The sequence below is a fragment of the Pygoscelis adeliae genome, unplaced genomic scaffold (assembly GCF_000699105.1).
Source record: "Pygoscelis adeliae isolate BGI_AS28 unplaced genomic scaffold, ASM69910v1 Scaffold74, whole genome shotgun sequence".
Lineage (NCBI taxonomy): Eukaryota > Metazoa > Chordata > Aves > Sphenisciformes > Spheniscidae > Pygoscelis > Pygoscelis adeliae.
The window spans coordinates 2,440,924-2,454,294 of NW_008824665.1; the positions used below are offsets into that span (position 1 = coordinate 2,440,924).

General features: G+C 37.1%; 1 protein-coding gene across 1 annotated transcript in view; it reads right to left on the reverse strand.

Annotated features, from left to right (window-relative positions):
* DGKH (diacylglycerol kinase, eta) overlaps positions 1-13,371 on the reverse strand; it is an 83,890-nt gene that overhangs the window by 54,074 nt on the left and 16,445 nt on the right. The window contains exons 3-6 of the mRNA XM_009322839.1: positions 9,517-9,621; positions 9,057-9,189; positions 2,388-2,494; positions 1,152-1,277 (exon numbers count right to left, since the gene is read on the reverse strand). Coding sequence (XP_009321114.1) covers positions 1,152-1,277; positions 2,388-2,494; positions 9,057-9,189; positions 9,517-9,570 — 420 coding nt within the window. The 5' untranslated portion in view covers positions 9,571-9,621. The remainder of the gene's footprint in view (positions 1-1,151; positions 1,278-2,387; positions 2,495-9,056; positions 9,190-9,516; positions 9,622-13,371) is intronic.

The window sequence follows — 13,371 nt, forward strand, 5'->3', positions numbered from 1 at the left end:
TAACCGATACAGTATCTGTGTAACAAAAATGGGCTAACGTATAACATTTAGGTGTAGAGGGAAGAGGAGCGAGACTGGAAAAAAAACGTACGAGTGTTCAGCCACAAAGGCTTGTTACTCATTCCACAACACATAAGTTTGGAGTACTTCATCTTCAGCTACCCCTATAGCAGATATGAATTGTCCTTTCAAGGGAATCGCTTACCTCCATCCACGAGCAAGGGAGGACCAAGTTTCCAGCAGCCAGCATCTGTGCTGGGGGCAGCAGGCACACTGTGCACATGCAAAGCAATAGCTCTGTACATGCCTGGTCCACCTGGCTGTTCTGGAAGACATTATCTGCACTAACGCTAGCACACCTACCAAGGCAGACCAACCTGCCAAAGGTGGGTCCCATAAACGATGCGTTGCAGAGGTCTCTTCCATAGTTATTGGAAAAACAGGCACATGCAGAGGGTGCTGCACCTCACCTAAATTTCAAATCACCTCTGGAGATGGCAATCATTTCCCACTGCCTACACGCAGAGCCTCAGACATCTATATGCCGAAAGCTTCAACAATAAAAAAACTGCTGACTTTCCACTTCTGTACCCTAGCATATGAAACCCATCTTTTTAGACAAGTTAAAAAAATTAAGAGAAAACTATATTTTGGGGAAACAGCAATAGCATGTTCAATCAGCAACCTACAGAGTGTCCCGAAGAAGAGAACGTCAAGATTTTGCAGTAATAAAAATATTACTACATTAATATTAGTAAATATTAATAAATATTAATAAATATTAATATTACTAATATTACTAAAATATTGTTACAGCAATATCTACAATAAAAAGACAAGAATAACATATGATTATGAGGCATACAGAACAGGCATTTGAACCTTCAGTTATCAGTTAGGAGAAGGCAGAGAAAACGCCCTGGATGACAACACCTATTAAAGAAAAGCTGCGTCTGTGGGCGTATTAAAAATTATCTGAAGCAAGTAGGACAGACATGAGAAATTATGAATGTTAGAGAGACCTGAGTTTGCAAAAGCTGCCTGCTCCTACTTAATCCAAAAGCACGGTTATGAAATGACAAAATAAAAATAGTGGCAAGCAATAAAGCTGGCAAAATCCTAGACACTTGGACGTGGTTCATTGCACCTACCATAGCTTTACACCAAAGGCACTTCCAATCTTGCAGGCGTAAAACACTGCCACAAGTCTTGTCACAGACTGCGCATTTGGCACTGACGGGCAGATTACCCTCTAACCACTGGTGAGGCATAGCTATCTGTGAAGAAGTAGTCACAAAAGTCAAATACTCAGAAACAGAAATTAGAGGTTTTTGTCTCTCATATGTAGGTGGATTTAAACTATTTCCCGCAGCTCTACCCTTTCATCAAAGAAGCAGGTATGGCTCACCAGGATAAGTGACACTGATGCTTGCAAGGCAACAGCTATGAATGTGGACTACGGTGGTGTTTCACACGCTAGGCAGAAAACGTGACAGCTGAAGAAGGGAGACACATCTCATTCAACTATTCGTGGTACTAACCACAAAACAACGGGGCAGTTAAATCTAGAGACTCCGTAATACAAATAAGCACACATTCGCTTAATGTTGACTACATGACACAAACCAATTGAAATAACTAAAATTCAGAAGAATAGGCAGGACAGCAGAAAACCTCTGTGGATTTATGTACCCCCTCACCATGGCTGGTAAGTCACAGCTCCATAAAGCAGTCCCTAAATGCAGTGCAAAGCTTTACTCAGTGCACTCTTTGTCCCATTAATACCATGGGCAACTCAGGACACTCATAGGTATGCAACTTACTACTAACCTTCTAAGAAGAATTTTCACGCCAGTGGCACATACACAGTTGTGTTTCTAAAAATAACCCATCTATCACAACAAACCTCTGAAAAGCTTTTGTCATTTCTCCTGCTAATTTTAAAATTCCTGCTTTCGTCAGTAAAAAGCCACACACACATCAGTGAATTCCAAACAGGCCTCCTGGGGAACAGCTATCGGTAAGGAGGACACAAAATAGATTGCCGCAGCATGGTAACAGTATAAAATACCACCTTTGCTTAAGAGCAGTAGGAACTTCTGGGAGCAATTCTCCAGCTTCAGAGTTTCTCTGCATGTGGCCTTTAAAATCTTGTAACACGGCTGCAGTCTAGTGCCCACAGATACTAAACTTGTCTTGTGAGATAAGAATATAACTTTTGTTCTAAATATCACATTAAACTTCGAAAAGTGTTCAGGAATATAGCCACCTACCATTAACTTCAATGGGTCACATGGCAATATTTCTATGCTTAGCCTTTTTTTTTTCCCCCCCACCATAAAGAAGAAACAGCTTTGGAAAATACTGTAAATATGAATAGTACTTACACCATCTTCATCTTCAATGATGTCTTTTCCAATTGAGGCTAATGTAGTCCATTTGCAGTTATTTGTTGCTCGCACAGCACATCTTTTATGTGCTTTAAACTTACACACTGGAAGGCACATATAAACATGTATACTATGTTATTTGCTGTATTTCAGTGATACATATCTTTAAAAAAATTACAGATATTCCATAAAACAGCCAAGTACACGTCACTTAGTGTTGCACACATGACACAACCCAACTAAAAGAAAATTCAGTTCATAATCACTCCAGCTTTAACTCTCTAAACTGAGTTTAACTGCTTAGCTGTAGCCCATGTTAAGTGTGCCCTGAAATCCACATCGGTCCCCATTTTTTCAGGTACAATGCAAGGTACTAAGGTACAAATATATCTTTAACTGTGTTTTTGCCTTTTCTATTCCTCCAGTGACTCAACTCAGATACCTGGTTTAAATTTGCACAAGGTGATGGGAGAGTGTTTCACAGAAGTATTTTCCTTCAGGAGCTCTGTTTTTTTGCTTAAAGGATCCCTTTTGGGCACCATACTATGCCTGTTTTCCCAGAAGCTGAGAAAGTGAAGGGTTAGGTGGTGATATATTTATTCAGGATACTGGTGGTTACAATATTTTCCAAGAGGTTACATTAAGTGAGGAAGAGCCTGACTTCTTATGGATCATTTATCAAAAATCTTACTAATTGGAATACTCAGCACCAGTGTGTAGTACAGGCAGACATTTTGACAATCTAAATAACTATTTATATTTTGTTCAACTCAATTAATATGACTAGTTAATGATATCATATTAGACCAAACAGACTGACGCACCCAACTGTGGGTATTTCTGTTACTGGAAGTGCATGAGATCATACAATTTAGAGTGCATTATATAAATTATTTTGGCAAAGACCATTAAAGGTTTATGAGAACTAGCCAGCAGACCAGAAGTAGTAGTCTCTTTTCAAACAAATATTTGACAGGAAACTATCAAAAGCTTTGGCCCATCACTTGTCCACCATTAAAAAACATTAAGCCATGGTACAAAAGGTCTTGTGAATCATAAATTTCTCATTTTAATTCTACTGATCCATTGCCAGATCAATTTAAAAAGTGAATTGAGACTATGTAGGCAACATCTGAGTTTGAGAGAAAGCCTCATTGTTCTGGGAGACGTGTGAAAGTATATGCTTAGCTCAAAGAAAGAGAAGGAAACAGAAAAAGGAATTTTGTTGCTTTTACAGTAACTCTCCTGGTCATTTCGAAAAGCAGCATTCATAGACTCAAAGGGTGCAAATATCCCATATTCCTCAACTAACAGGGTAGGCTCGCATTTTCAGAACAGCTCAGCATCATATTGTGTGTTTGGCCAACCTAAGCTGGTTCCAAGCATCTAAGGAAATCAGCTCTGACAGAAGCACAGAAATAAAGGCTGCATTTTCAAGTGATGGGCCTTGAGCAGTTTTGCCACTTGAATGTTTTGGAGAAGATATGCCACTGAATTCAGCTTCCTACTCATAAATGATATGCATTTGTCTTTGCCACACAGATCAAAGTACAACAAATCAGGGATGAGGGGCAATAGGAAATTCCAAATTACGAAGGCATTACAAAGTAAGGGAATTTTCAAATCCTATTGAGCTACAATTCAACTAGATCTCAGGTTTAACCTCTGCTCTCTCAACAAGGCAAGGACAAATTCAAACCCAGGATCTGAGGAGCTGCAGCAAGCCACACCATGGATGGCAAGTGACAGCTAATGTTTGCTTTGTGGGTACAGTATATAACTTACCAAATCTCAGATCAGACTTTCTGTAGGTCAACCCCCTGCAACCCCAATATCATCAAACAATAATTCATGTTACTCTGAGCATTAAACATTACCAAAAACAATGACCTTAAGACACAGATGTAACTTTCGAGCAAAATACATAGCAGTACAGAAGAGACGGGTACAGCAAGGAAACTTTTAAATCAAATCTCAACCTTAGTGTTGAGATTTAGTTATAGTTTATAGATATAGTTATCACTACCCCCTAATTTCTTTTGTCTCAGATGACACTGCATCCCATTCACGAATCAGTCTGATCTCTGAAATCTTTTGGAAACGTGCAGACATACTGCTAGATATCAATGGCCATTACTTCGCCAATGGAAGTTAAAAAACGAGAAAAGGAAAAATTTAGCCAAACCAAATCTAGAATATTCGTAGAACATTATTTTAAATTTTAATTTCCTGTGTAAATGTTTCTAGCTGGAATATGAAGCAGGTCTCTCAGAAAGCCAACCAAGAGAACCACTGAATGAGCAAACAGTTGTCACACTGGTACCAACATCTGCTGTCAGACACAGTGATTAAATCTAGAGCTATTATTATCTGTAACGAAGAAAAGTCAACATTACTGAATGTTATCATAGGATCTCTTGCTCTGAAAATATACATCTTTGTTGTACAACACTTCTGTTTCAAAGGCCTTTCATTCTAACCACCCATCAATTAATTCAACTACATTGGCAGGACACTCAATTTTTTTACCCCCAAACTTACCACTCTACCACCTATTTTATCATGAGTTTTCTCTTCTGTGTTCTTCAAAGAAGAACTGGCTCAGACTGTTCTTTTCCAACTTCAAAGGCCAAAGCCAAAGTTTTGAAACTGATCTGAAGATCCCTGAGCTGGAATCTATAGTTTAAGTTGTCAAGATGGAAGGATTTGTCTTCAGGTATTTCAAGAAACCTGCTGATTTGTTTCCAAGAATACTATCACGTGATGGATGGACAAGCCACAGTGAAAACAGTGTGACTCACGTGAAAACAGCAAGCTAACTTCACTCCAATTTGAAGCTATGTTACAAAGGATAAAATTCAGCAGTTTCTCAGTAGTTTTACTATTTTCACCCCAATAAATAACTCTCTAAGTTAATTTAATATTACAAACAGTGTTAAAAGAATAGTCATATTACAAACTCAAGTACTACAAAGTTAAGTTACTTGTGCAACTTAACTTTGCAATATAGCTTTGCAATATAGCTTCTGTATGCAGGTGTAAAGTCTTCAGTTACATGATCATACATTTTTTGAGAATAGGACCCTCATTCACTGCATGCAATGGAAGGTTCGTGATAAGTATGCAGCTGTGCCGTACATTGGTTCATAATAATTTTCAATAGGTATTTGCCTTATTTACTAAAAGCTAATGAAATACCGCTTTTTAGACACCAATATTCATTTCTTCCTGGCCTTTTAAAATTATTATTATTGTTATTACTACGCTCAGTACTACTACAATTAAGACCTTTTTTCCCAATACTGTATATCTTCAAAGTATCAGTGACTTCAGAAGAGCTTCAACTGATTTTTGCAGTTATAGAAAACTCAGCATTTCTGTGATACAGGTCCCAGTTTATAAACAACACACAACTACTGATTTGATCAAAAATCTTATTTAAGTGATTTCCCCAGGATTACAGAGGGGCACAGTGTGATTGATACAAAGTCACAGAACACGGTTTTCTATTACTCCTTAATTGTTTAACAATGAACATCCCTTCTCTTCCTGACCGTTTCATTCACTATTCACTCTTCAGCCTCTGCAGAAAATGTGGCAAAAATCCTGGAGACAATGACTACCCAAATAGTGCATGCACAATATCCTGTGCAGTGGGTAAGAAGAACAGGGTTTCGGTGGATGAATGCTGTGGAGATCAGTCCTTTAGAGCTAGCTAGAGCAACGCAACACACAGACAATATTTGAAAAGTAGATTATCTTTTGAGAAGACACGCATCTCAAAGGAGTGCATGATTAAATTTTTTAAAAGTCAATTGTTTTTTGAGCAGTAGAAAGAATGAAGCCTGGTTTGATATGAATTTACATCTTCAGTTTGATATACATATCGATTCTTTGACTTCTATAAAGACGCAAGTTCACACTACAGTCTTTTCCCTAGCAAAGGTATTAACATACCCTCTTTTCCTACACTGGCTTCCACAAAACTTACAGGAGTATTTTCAGGGTGGCCTGCAATTAATTTGGTCAACCTTTGCCAAAGGCTACTGGGAGGGAAGGTGTCCTGAAAAAAGAAGGCACCTATCTTATCTCCAACAGAATTGAGGCTTGTTGTGTGGTCAGGCTGAAAAAAACAGTTGTGTAGCGCTGCTGGAGACCAGCAGCTCTAAGAGAATTAAATATTACAGGACTGACCTTCTAAAGTATTGTAAGCTGCAAAATATCAGCAATGGGATTTATTTTTATTTTACCTACAGTTAACAGTCAAGAATCAGACCACAAAGAGTACAAAGACTCTAAGCTATTTTCAAGATAACTTGGTGTGCCAGTAACCCAAACCACTGAGAGGAGGAAGAGCTCCAATATCTCTTGAGAAGAACCTCTCATGCTTCTCAATACAAGACATAATAGAGTAGCCTGGGATCAATGACCACACAGATAATTGAATTTAGTATAGATATAAATGGATTCCCAGCGTAAAGCAGTGCTGGAGGTTTCAGATACCAGGCATGAATATTTAAACGTTTTAAAGATGTAATGAGAAAAAGTAGCACAGAACATGTCTGGGGAATCTTAAGACTCCATACTTCCTACATCATCTCCTCAAACAATGTATATTGCTAACACAGGGTAAGTAAAAAAAAAATAGATGGTGAAGTGCATTAGCAGTGCACATGGCAGAAGCAGGTAAATATGAACTCAGTCACATAAGAATTTCAGAGAAAGAAGTAGTATCAAACCAAAATACACTTCTTAGATGAAGAAATTAAGGATGGTTAACACGTGGTTTTACAGGTATACAGAATCGGGGACAAAGTATGAGTATTCCAGTAAGACAGTCAACTGTCAAATGATTTAGATTAGATGCATAATGAAAGTTCTCCTTTTCTTTTTAAAAAAAATTGGGAAAAAAATAAAGAAAATAGATGTAAACTAGTATCTAAGAAGTCAGAGGAGGTAAACTTATTAATAGATAAAAGAATTTCATAGTATCTACATATAAACCAATCCAGGTCATACACATTTATGAAACTGTGGACCAGTGAAAACAAATCCAAACTACCTTCATGAGCGACTCATAAAAACTGCTGAAAGATCAACTGGCATCAGAAATGTGGATAAATGTAGCATTAGTTTGTAATAAGTTATGCAGAAAGGTGACAAAGTCCAAATCTGGAAATTAAGGAAACTTCCTTAATGTAAAGTTAACGCTAACACCTTGGAAATTAAAACCATACGTAGAAGCAAAATAAGACACTGAAAAAACAGAAAATGATGAACCACAACCATTAACATTGATAATCTTACCAGAATAATTCTTGTTAGACAGTGTTTTAAAATAGCCGTAATATTAACTTATGAAAGGATAAATTCTTTATGAAAGGAAAGAAGTCTTTCCTTTCCTCTGCCTGAGCAAATATAACGGTATTTGTACACAGAGGCAATACAACTGCATTTTAGTTAAGCACATGATACTTCCATCTGCCAATATCAGACATTGAAAATACCATAATTGCCTTAAAACTGTCCAAACGACTTATATACAGTGGAAAACATACACCAGAGAAGCTGGAAGTAACTATGCTACTTCTAATTTCTATGAAATGGGTTCGTCTCGTTCCTTGGCAACTGCACCATTAGCTACATTAAAGGCATGGACAATTTAGGACAGTGGGTTAATGTTTCCTTTGTAAGATTTCCTTAATACACATTATTATGCTCAGACCTCAAGTATTATAGCAGCATCAATAACAGAAATGCATTTGCAGTTGAGTAACATGCATCCAAAAAATCAAGTTTTGAATGGTGTAACTGTAACTCTTTTCTGGACAGTTAGCTATTTTGGTAATTAAATATCTCTGCATTTCATATATATCATAAGGTCACACGGATGCTTTATTTTCTGCTGGATTCTAACACAAGCAGACTTGTTACCACTTTTTCACAGAACTTGCAGCAGAAAATAAATAAGCTGTTTCAGGTTTATTATAAATATTTGTTTGCGAAATACATTTCTCCAGATAAGCTTAATGCTGAAGTCTTAGCCACACCTCCTTTTAGTTTGTGCTGGATTTCATCTATTGAACCATCAAAACGCAAAGGCGTCTACATCTCTACTCCCTCACTACATGAGAAATTTTTAAAGCAATAAATCTGTCCTCATCTGTCCTGCCTGTACTGTAAGATTTCCTTACAGGCAGCAACAACAGAGCAAACAAGAATTGGAGGGGAAGAGGCCGTAGCGCTGAAAAAAGTGTTAAGAATTTTTATAGATTTTGGGCAGCAACTACCGTTATGATTTTTTCCCTGAGGAATGCTGATTCTGCAAACTAGTAAGACTATTTCGTTTCACATTTTTGACGGGCAAATCAAATAAATCCTATCTTTTCTTGCAAACCGTCCACACAGCACATTCCAAACTGGTCACTGCAGCAGAAGGAACCGTTTTATTGAGATGAGTTAGAAAAAGGCACCTGGAGCACGAAGAAGGCGAGCCAGATCATTAGCAGTCCCTCTGCCCAGAAGAAAGTCGCTCTAATGAATAGATTTCTTCCTTCAGGCTTTTTTCTGACTCGTTATTTTCAGAATCATTACTCGTCTGAAACTTTCAGCCATCTGTCTACATACGCAGCATTATAAACAGGGGGAAGAACGCGTTTATTTTACCTTCACAAGACAGGCCGTGAGAAGTGACTCCAGAGAGGCTCTCTCTACACACGTTACAGAAGGTAGGTCGGGCATGGGAGCAGGCGTACCAGTTATGCATCCCTGAGAAATGTTCCACATTAAACTGTGCGGTCTAGTAAAGGAGAAGTTAAGACAAATTTGCAAGTACAGAACACAGCTACGGTGACTGAAATTACCTACGGTTCCATATTACAGGGGACGACAATGCAATGTTCACCAAAAGTATTTTCCAAAGGGTATTTAGCCTGCTCTCCCTCCAAACTTCTAAACAAAAGTGTGATAATAAGCTCTCATTTCGCTAGTAAAGGTCTTAACATGAAGCTTCACTCTGACATTAGACACACTTTTCACACTAAGGAGGGTGAATACTCCCGTTCTGTGTCCTGTAGCTTGATCTGTTGAGCTAGAACAGGTTGCACCAAGAGGGATGTCAACTTACCTCATAGTGTTCTCTGGACTGAACGGACTTCAGAGAGCTTATCCAGTCCTCCATTTCTTTTCTGTTCTCAGCACACAATATTAGCCTCCTAAATGGAGTGATTATCTGAAAAAGATAACGCATTCTGATTAATCCAGATAGTAAAAATCATGATAGGCTATAATAGTTCAAGTACTCTTTCCTGCAAGATGATGCAAAAGGAAGACATGCCCTAGATCACGAGATATTAAATGCTTAAAAATATTTTCTTTAATACTACTACCACTACGAAGGAGTTTTCTTTTCCTTTTTCAGTTCCCAAGATTCGAATCAGGCTTCGGTATAGGTCTTTACAATCTATATTGATCATTCCTCCTTCTCAGCTCTTTGTCTATGCACTGAGATTGAAATACTCAAATGGCAGGCACTGAAACTGCTAAAACAACCGTTCTGGAAATTACTAATTGACTAAGATTGCAATCCTATTTCATAACAGCATTATAGCAACTGCAAGGTCCACTCCAATTGCTAGAGACAAAAACATATCAAAATCAAAAGCCTGGCAGTATTAAACAACAACAAAAGCTTTCATCATGTATATTGGTATTAAATTTACACAAATTTAAACATACATAAATTTTAAAAAGAACTTTCTATATAAAACTCAGTATAAGAACACATACGAATCTTTATAAAAAGACACAGAGAAGAAAAGCAAACAGCTGAAATCATATCCTGCTAGGATGGTTGAATGAATTCCTGGAACAAGTTGATGCTGGGGATTTTTCAGTGGTCTGGAGTTGGATTCTAGAAATCTGAATACGCTGTATCTAGGAGGTTCAGAGTATAAGCTGTTTTCCCCTCTCCCTCACCAGTAGAAAAATAATGAAAATAACAGGAAGGCACCAGAAACTATCAGCTAACTCCCACTGATATTATTTTGAGCACTGCACTAAAATAGACGAAGCAGTTACTTACATAGCAAAGAATTTAAAACAAAATAAGTACATGAAATTAAAAGAAAGTTATTTGTTTTGTTGTAGGAAGTCTGAAAAATAAAATTAAATCCTTTATCAGTCTTATGCATAAATCTATTGCATAGTATGTACCACCCACACTTGCAAATTACTTAAGTAAAACAAAGAAAGGACCACCAAAACATGATAGCTCTGAGCATTGTTTTAAATGCTACAGGCTAGATATTGTAACATTTGCACAATATTAGTAAACACTTATCTACATTTAGCTGCATTTACTTACCCAGTCTCCGCCGTAAATAGTCTCTAGCCTTGATTTGTCCTATCCACTTCGTCATTAAACTGAGCTGCACTTTCACATATCTCAGAGGCAATGTAACTGAAGTGCAGCAAGCTGCAAGTCACATGGAGGGGAGGCAAAAACCCCGTGGGCTTGCTTTTCTTTCTCCTTTTTTTTTATGTACTCACTTCACATGGAATGGAATAGTTTCTCTGTTTTCTATTTCCTTCAATCTTGCTTAAGCTTTTTAATAAGGTTTATTAGTAGCTCTCTGCGGCTCTTCCTAAAGAACAGTTAATGCAAAGAGCAATGCTTCTCTCATTAGTTTGGAGCCAAACAGACGCTTTATTACTTCAAAATGTTTTTCTAGGCCAGGTCATCAAATGAAGCCCAGAAAAGCCATTAAATCATAATATAACCCTGGCTCCAACAACAATCAGCATTCTGCTGGAATTTCCAGGTTTCAGTGGACTCAGAAATCTTATTTGGGCAAATACACCCACCAGATTATTTCCTATAATATAGCATGACATTAAAATATGGATTAAGTAAGGACAAGTCCGCCCAAAACTCTGCACTTTGCGTCCATCCTTCCCCCACACTCATTACTGATGCTAACATGTAACCAGATGTTGTGAAATGCCATTAAGCAACAACAGCTGCATTTATTGCTGAAGACTCCTGACAATCTTGATCTTTTCAGGTAATATTTATTTATATTACTCATGTCTTTAATACTACTGATCACAGAAATCCCTTGTGCGTCCCCCCACTCTCCCCCCCAAAAAATCAAGGCCTTGGTTCAGTTGTTCACACATAATTATCTAGTGCCAATGGAGATGCCCTTTGCTATCCAAAGCATCGGCACGGGGCAGGTAAGTATGACAGAGGACTACAGCACCCAGAACGGCAGCTATAAATAAGCCAGGTGGGACACCAAAGGCTATCTCAAAAGGTACTACACACCCATGTATTGGCAACCAAATCACGTCACCAAACATTGCTAACTAATGCATGTAAACATACCAGAAATTCCTATATCTCAACTTCTTATTAAATTCAGAGCATAATGAACTTAATAAAGTTCAGAGCATTTCAACAGTCTAAAAGTTAAATTATATACTGACGATCACATGAATGTAGGATCAATTATTATTAGTGCTATAAAAATAAAGTGGAAAGTTGGAAGACATACTATTTGTAAATATAGCATATATAACATGATGATTAAACTACATATTCTCTTTGATTTACATATTTTAACAACAAACTTCACGAAGGTATATAACATGAAAAAAGACAAAATGCATTATATACAAAAAATGTCAACAATGCTTGATTTTTTCTTAAAAAAAAAAAAAAAGAAAGAAACAAAGCAGTCCATATAGGTTCTCATCTATTTCAGTCTACAAAATCATGGAGAAGATGTACTCTTATTTATTAGATATTTCACGCAACATAAGAACTCATGAAACCAAGGAAATTATTAACAAACAACAAAAAGTGTTTTTTCCTAAATGTAACACATTATTTAGACTTGAACAGTATTCCCAAAGGATACTGAGGACACCAGAAGTATTAATGTCTGAAAAGGTATTTGACAAATTCATCACGAATAGATGCATCATATACAATAACATACAATATCTGAAACCTGAAACCTTCAAGTTCGCAAGTCTTCAAAACCCAACAAGAAGTGAACGTTGGGAAGTTACGGAAGAGGAAGAATCACTGTATGTGCTCTGCTGCTTATACTCCTTTCTTGATTACCTGCTACTGCTATTACACTACTTTGGTTCAGTATGGTTTTATGAGCTTTACGCTAACTCAGTATAGCTGTTCTTGCTTGTCCTAAAGTAAGAATGACTTCCTATACCTTCTTATTTGCATTTACACAGAAGGCATGCTTTCTTATGGATGCTTACAGAAAGTTATGATTAACTAACTTAAGTGGGACGTTTAGAGTGCATTCATTAAAGACAGTTGAACCCGTATGCAGACATAATCAAAATTAAAATGGATTTAACTGTCCTTAAAACTATTTTCCAGCCATGTAAATTTGGATTTTACTAGTAATCTTACCTCATTGCATGTAGTCGTATTCAAAGTCCTGTATCTTTTCTTCTACTGACCAAAGTCAGTATCTTTTCTTCTATTACATATTACCTTTTTTTAAAATTAATGCTCGTTGCCCCAAATATTATTATTTATATATCACTCTGAATATGCTAAACTCTCAACAGACAAGAAGAAATTGTATAATACAATGACAAAGGAAGTGTCACAGGAACTACTGGAAGACCATTGAGGTAACATAAGAATAAGAAAACTCTTAAATCTTGGAGGAACTCAGGTGCTAATGGTTCACACACTGACAAAGCAGGAGACAAATCAAGAAGGATGAAGACAGACAAAAGGCCTTAAAAATAAATAAATCAAGCAGATTTAATTTAGATGATTAAGTTACTTTGAAAATTTTCACTGTTGTCAAGTAGCCAAGAAGAAGTCATTGCCGATTTTGGAAGAGAGAGTTATCAAAGCCAGATACTGCAGTATATTGGAAAGTAATGGAATTGAGGTAGTGGGAATAAAAAACACTTTTAACACAGTAGGTATAGG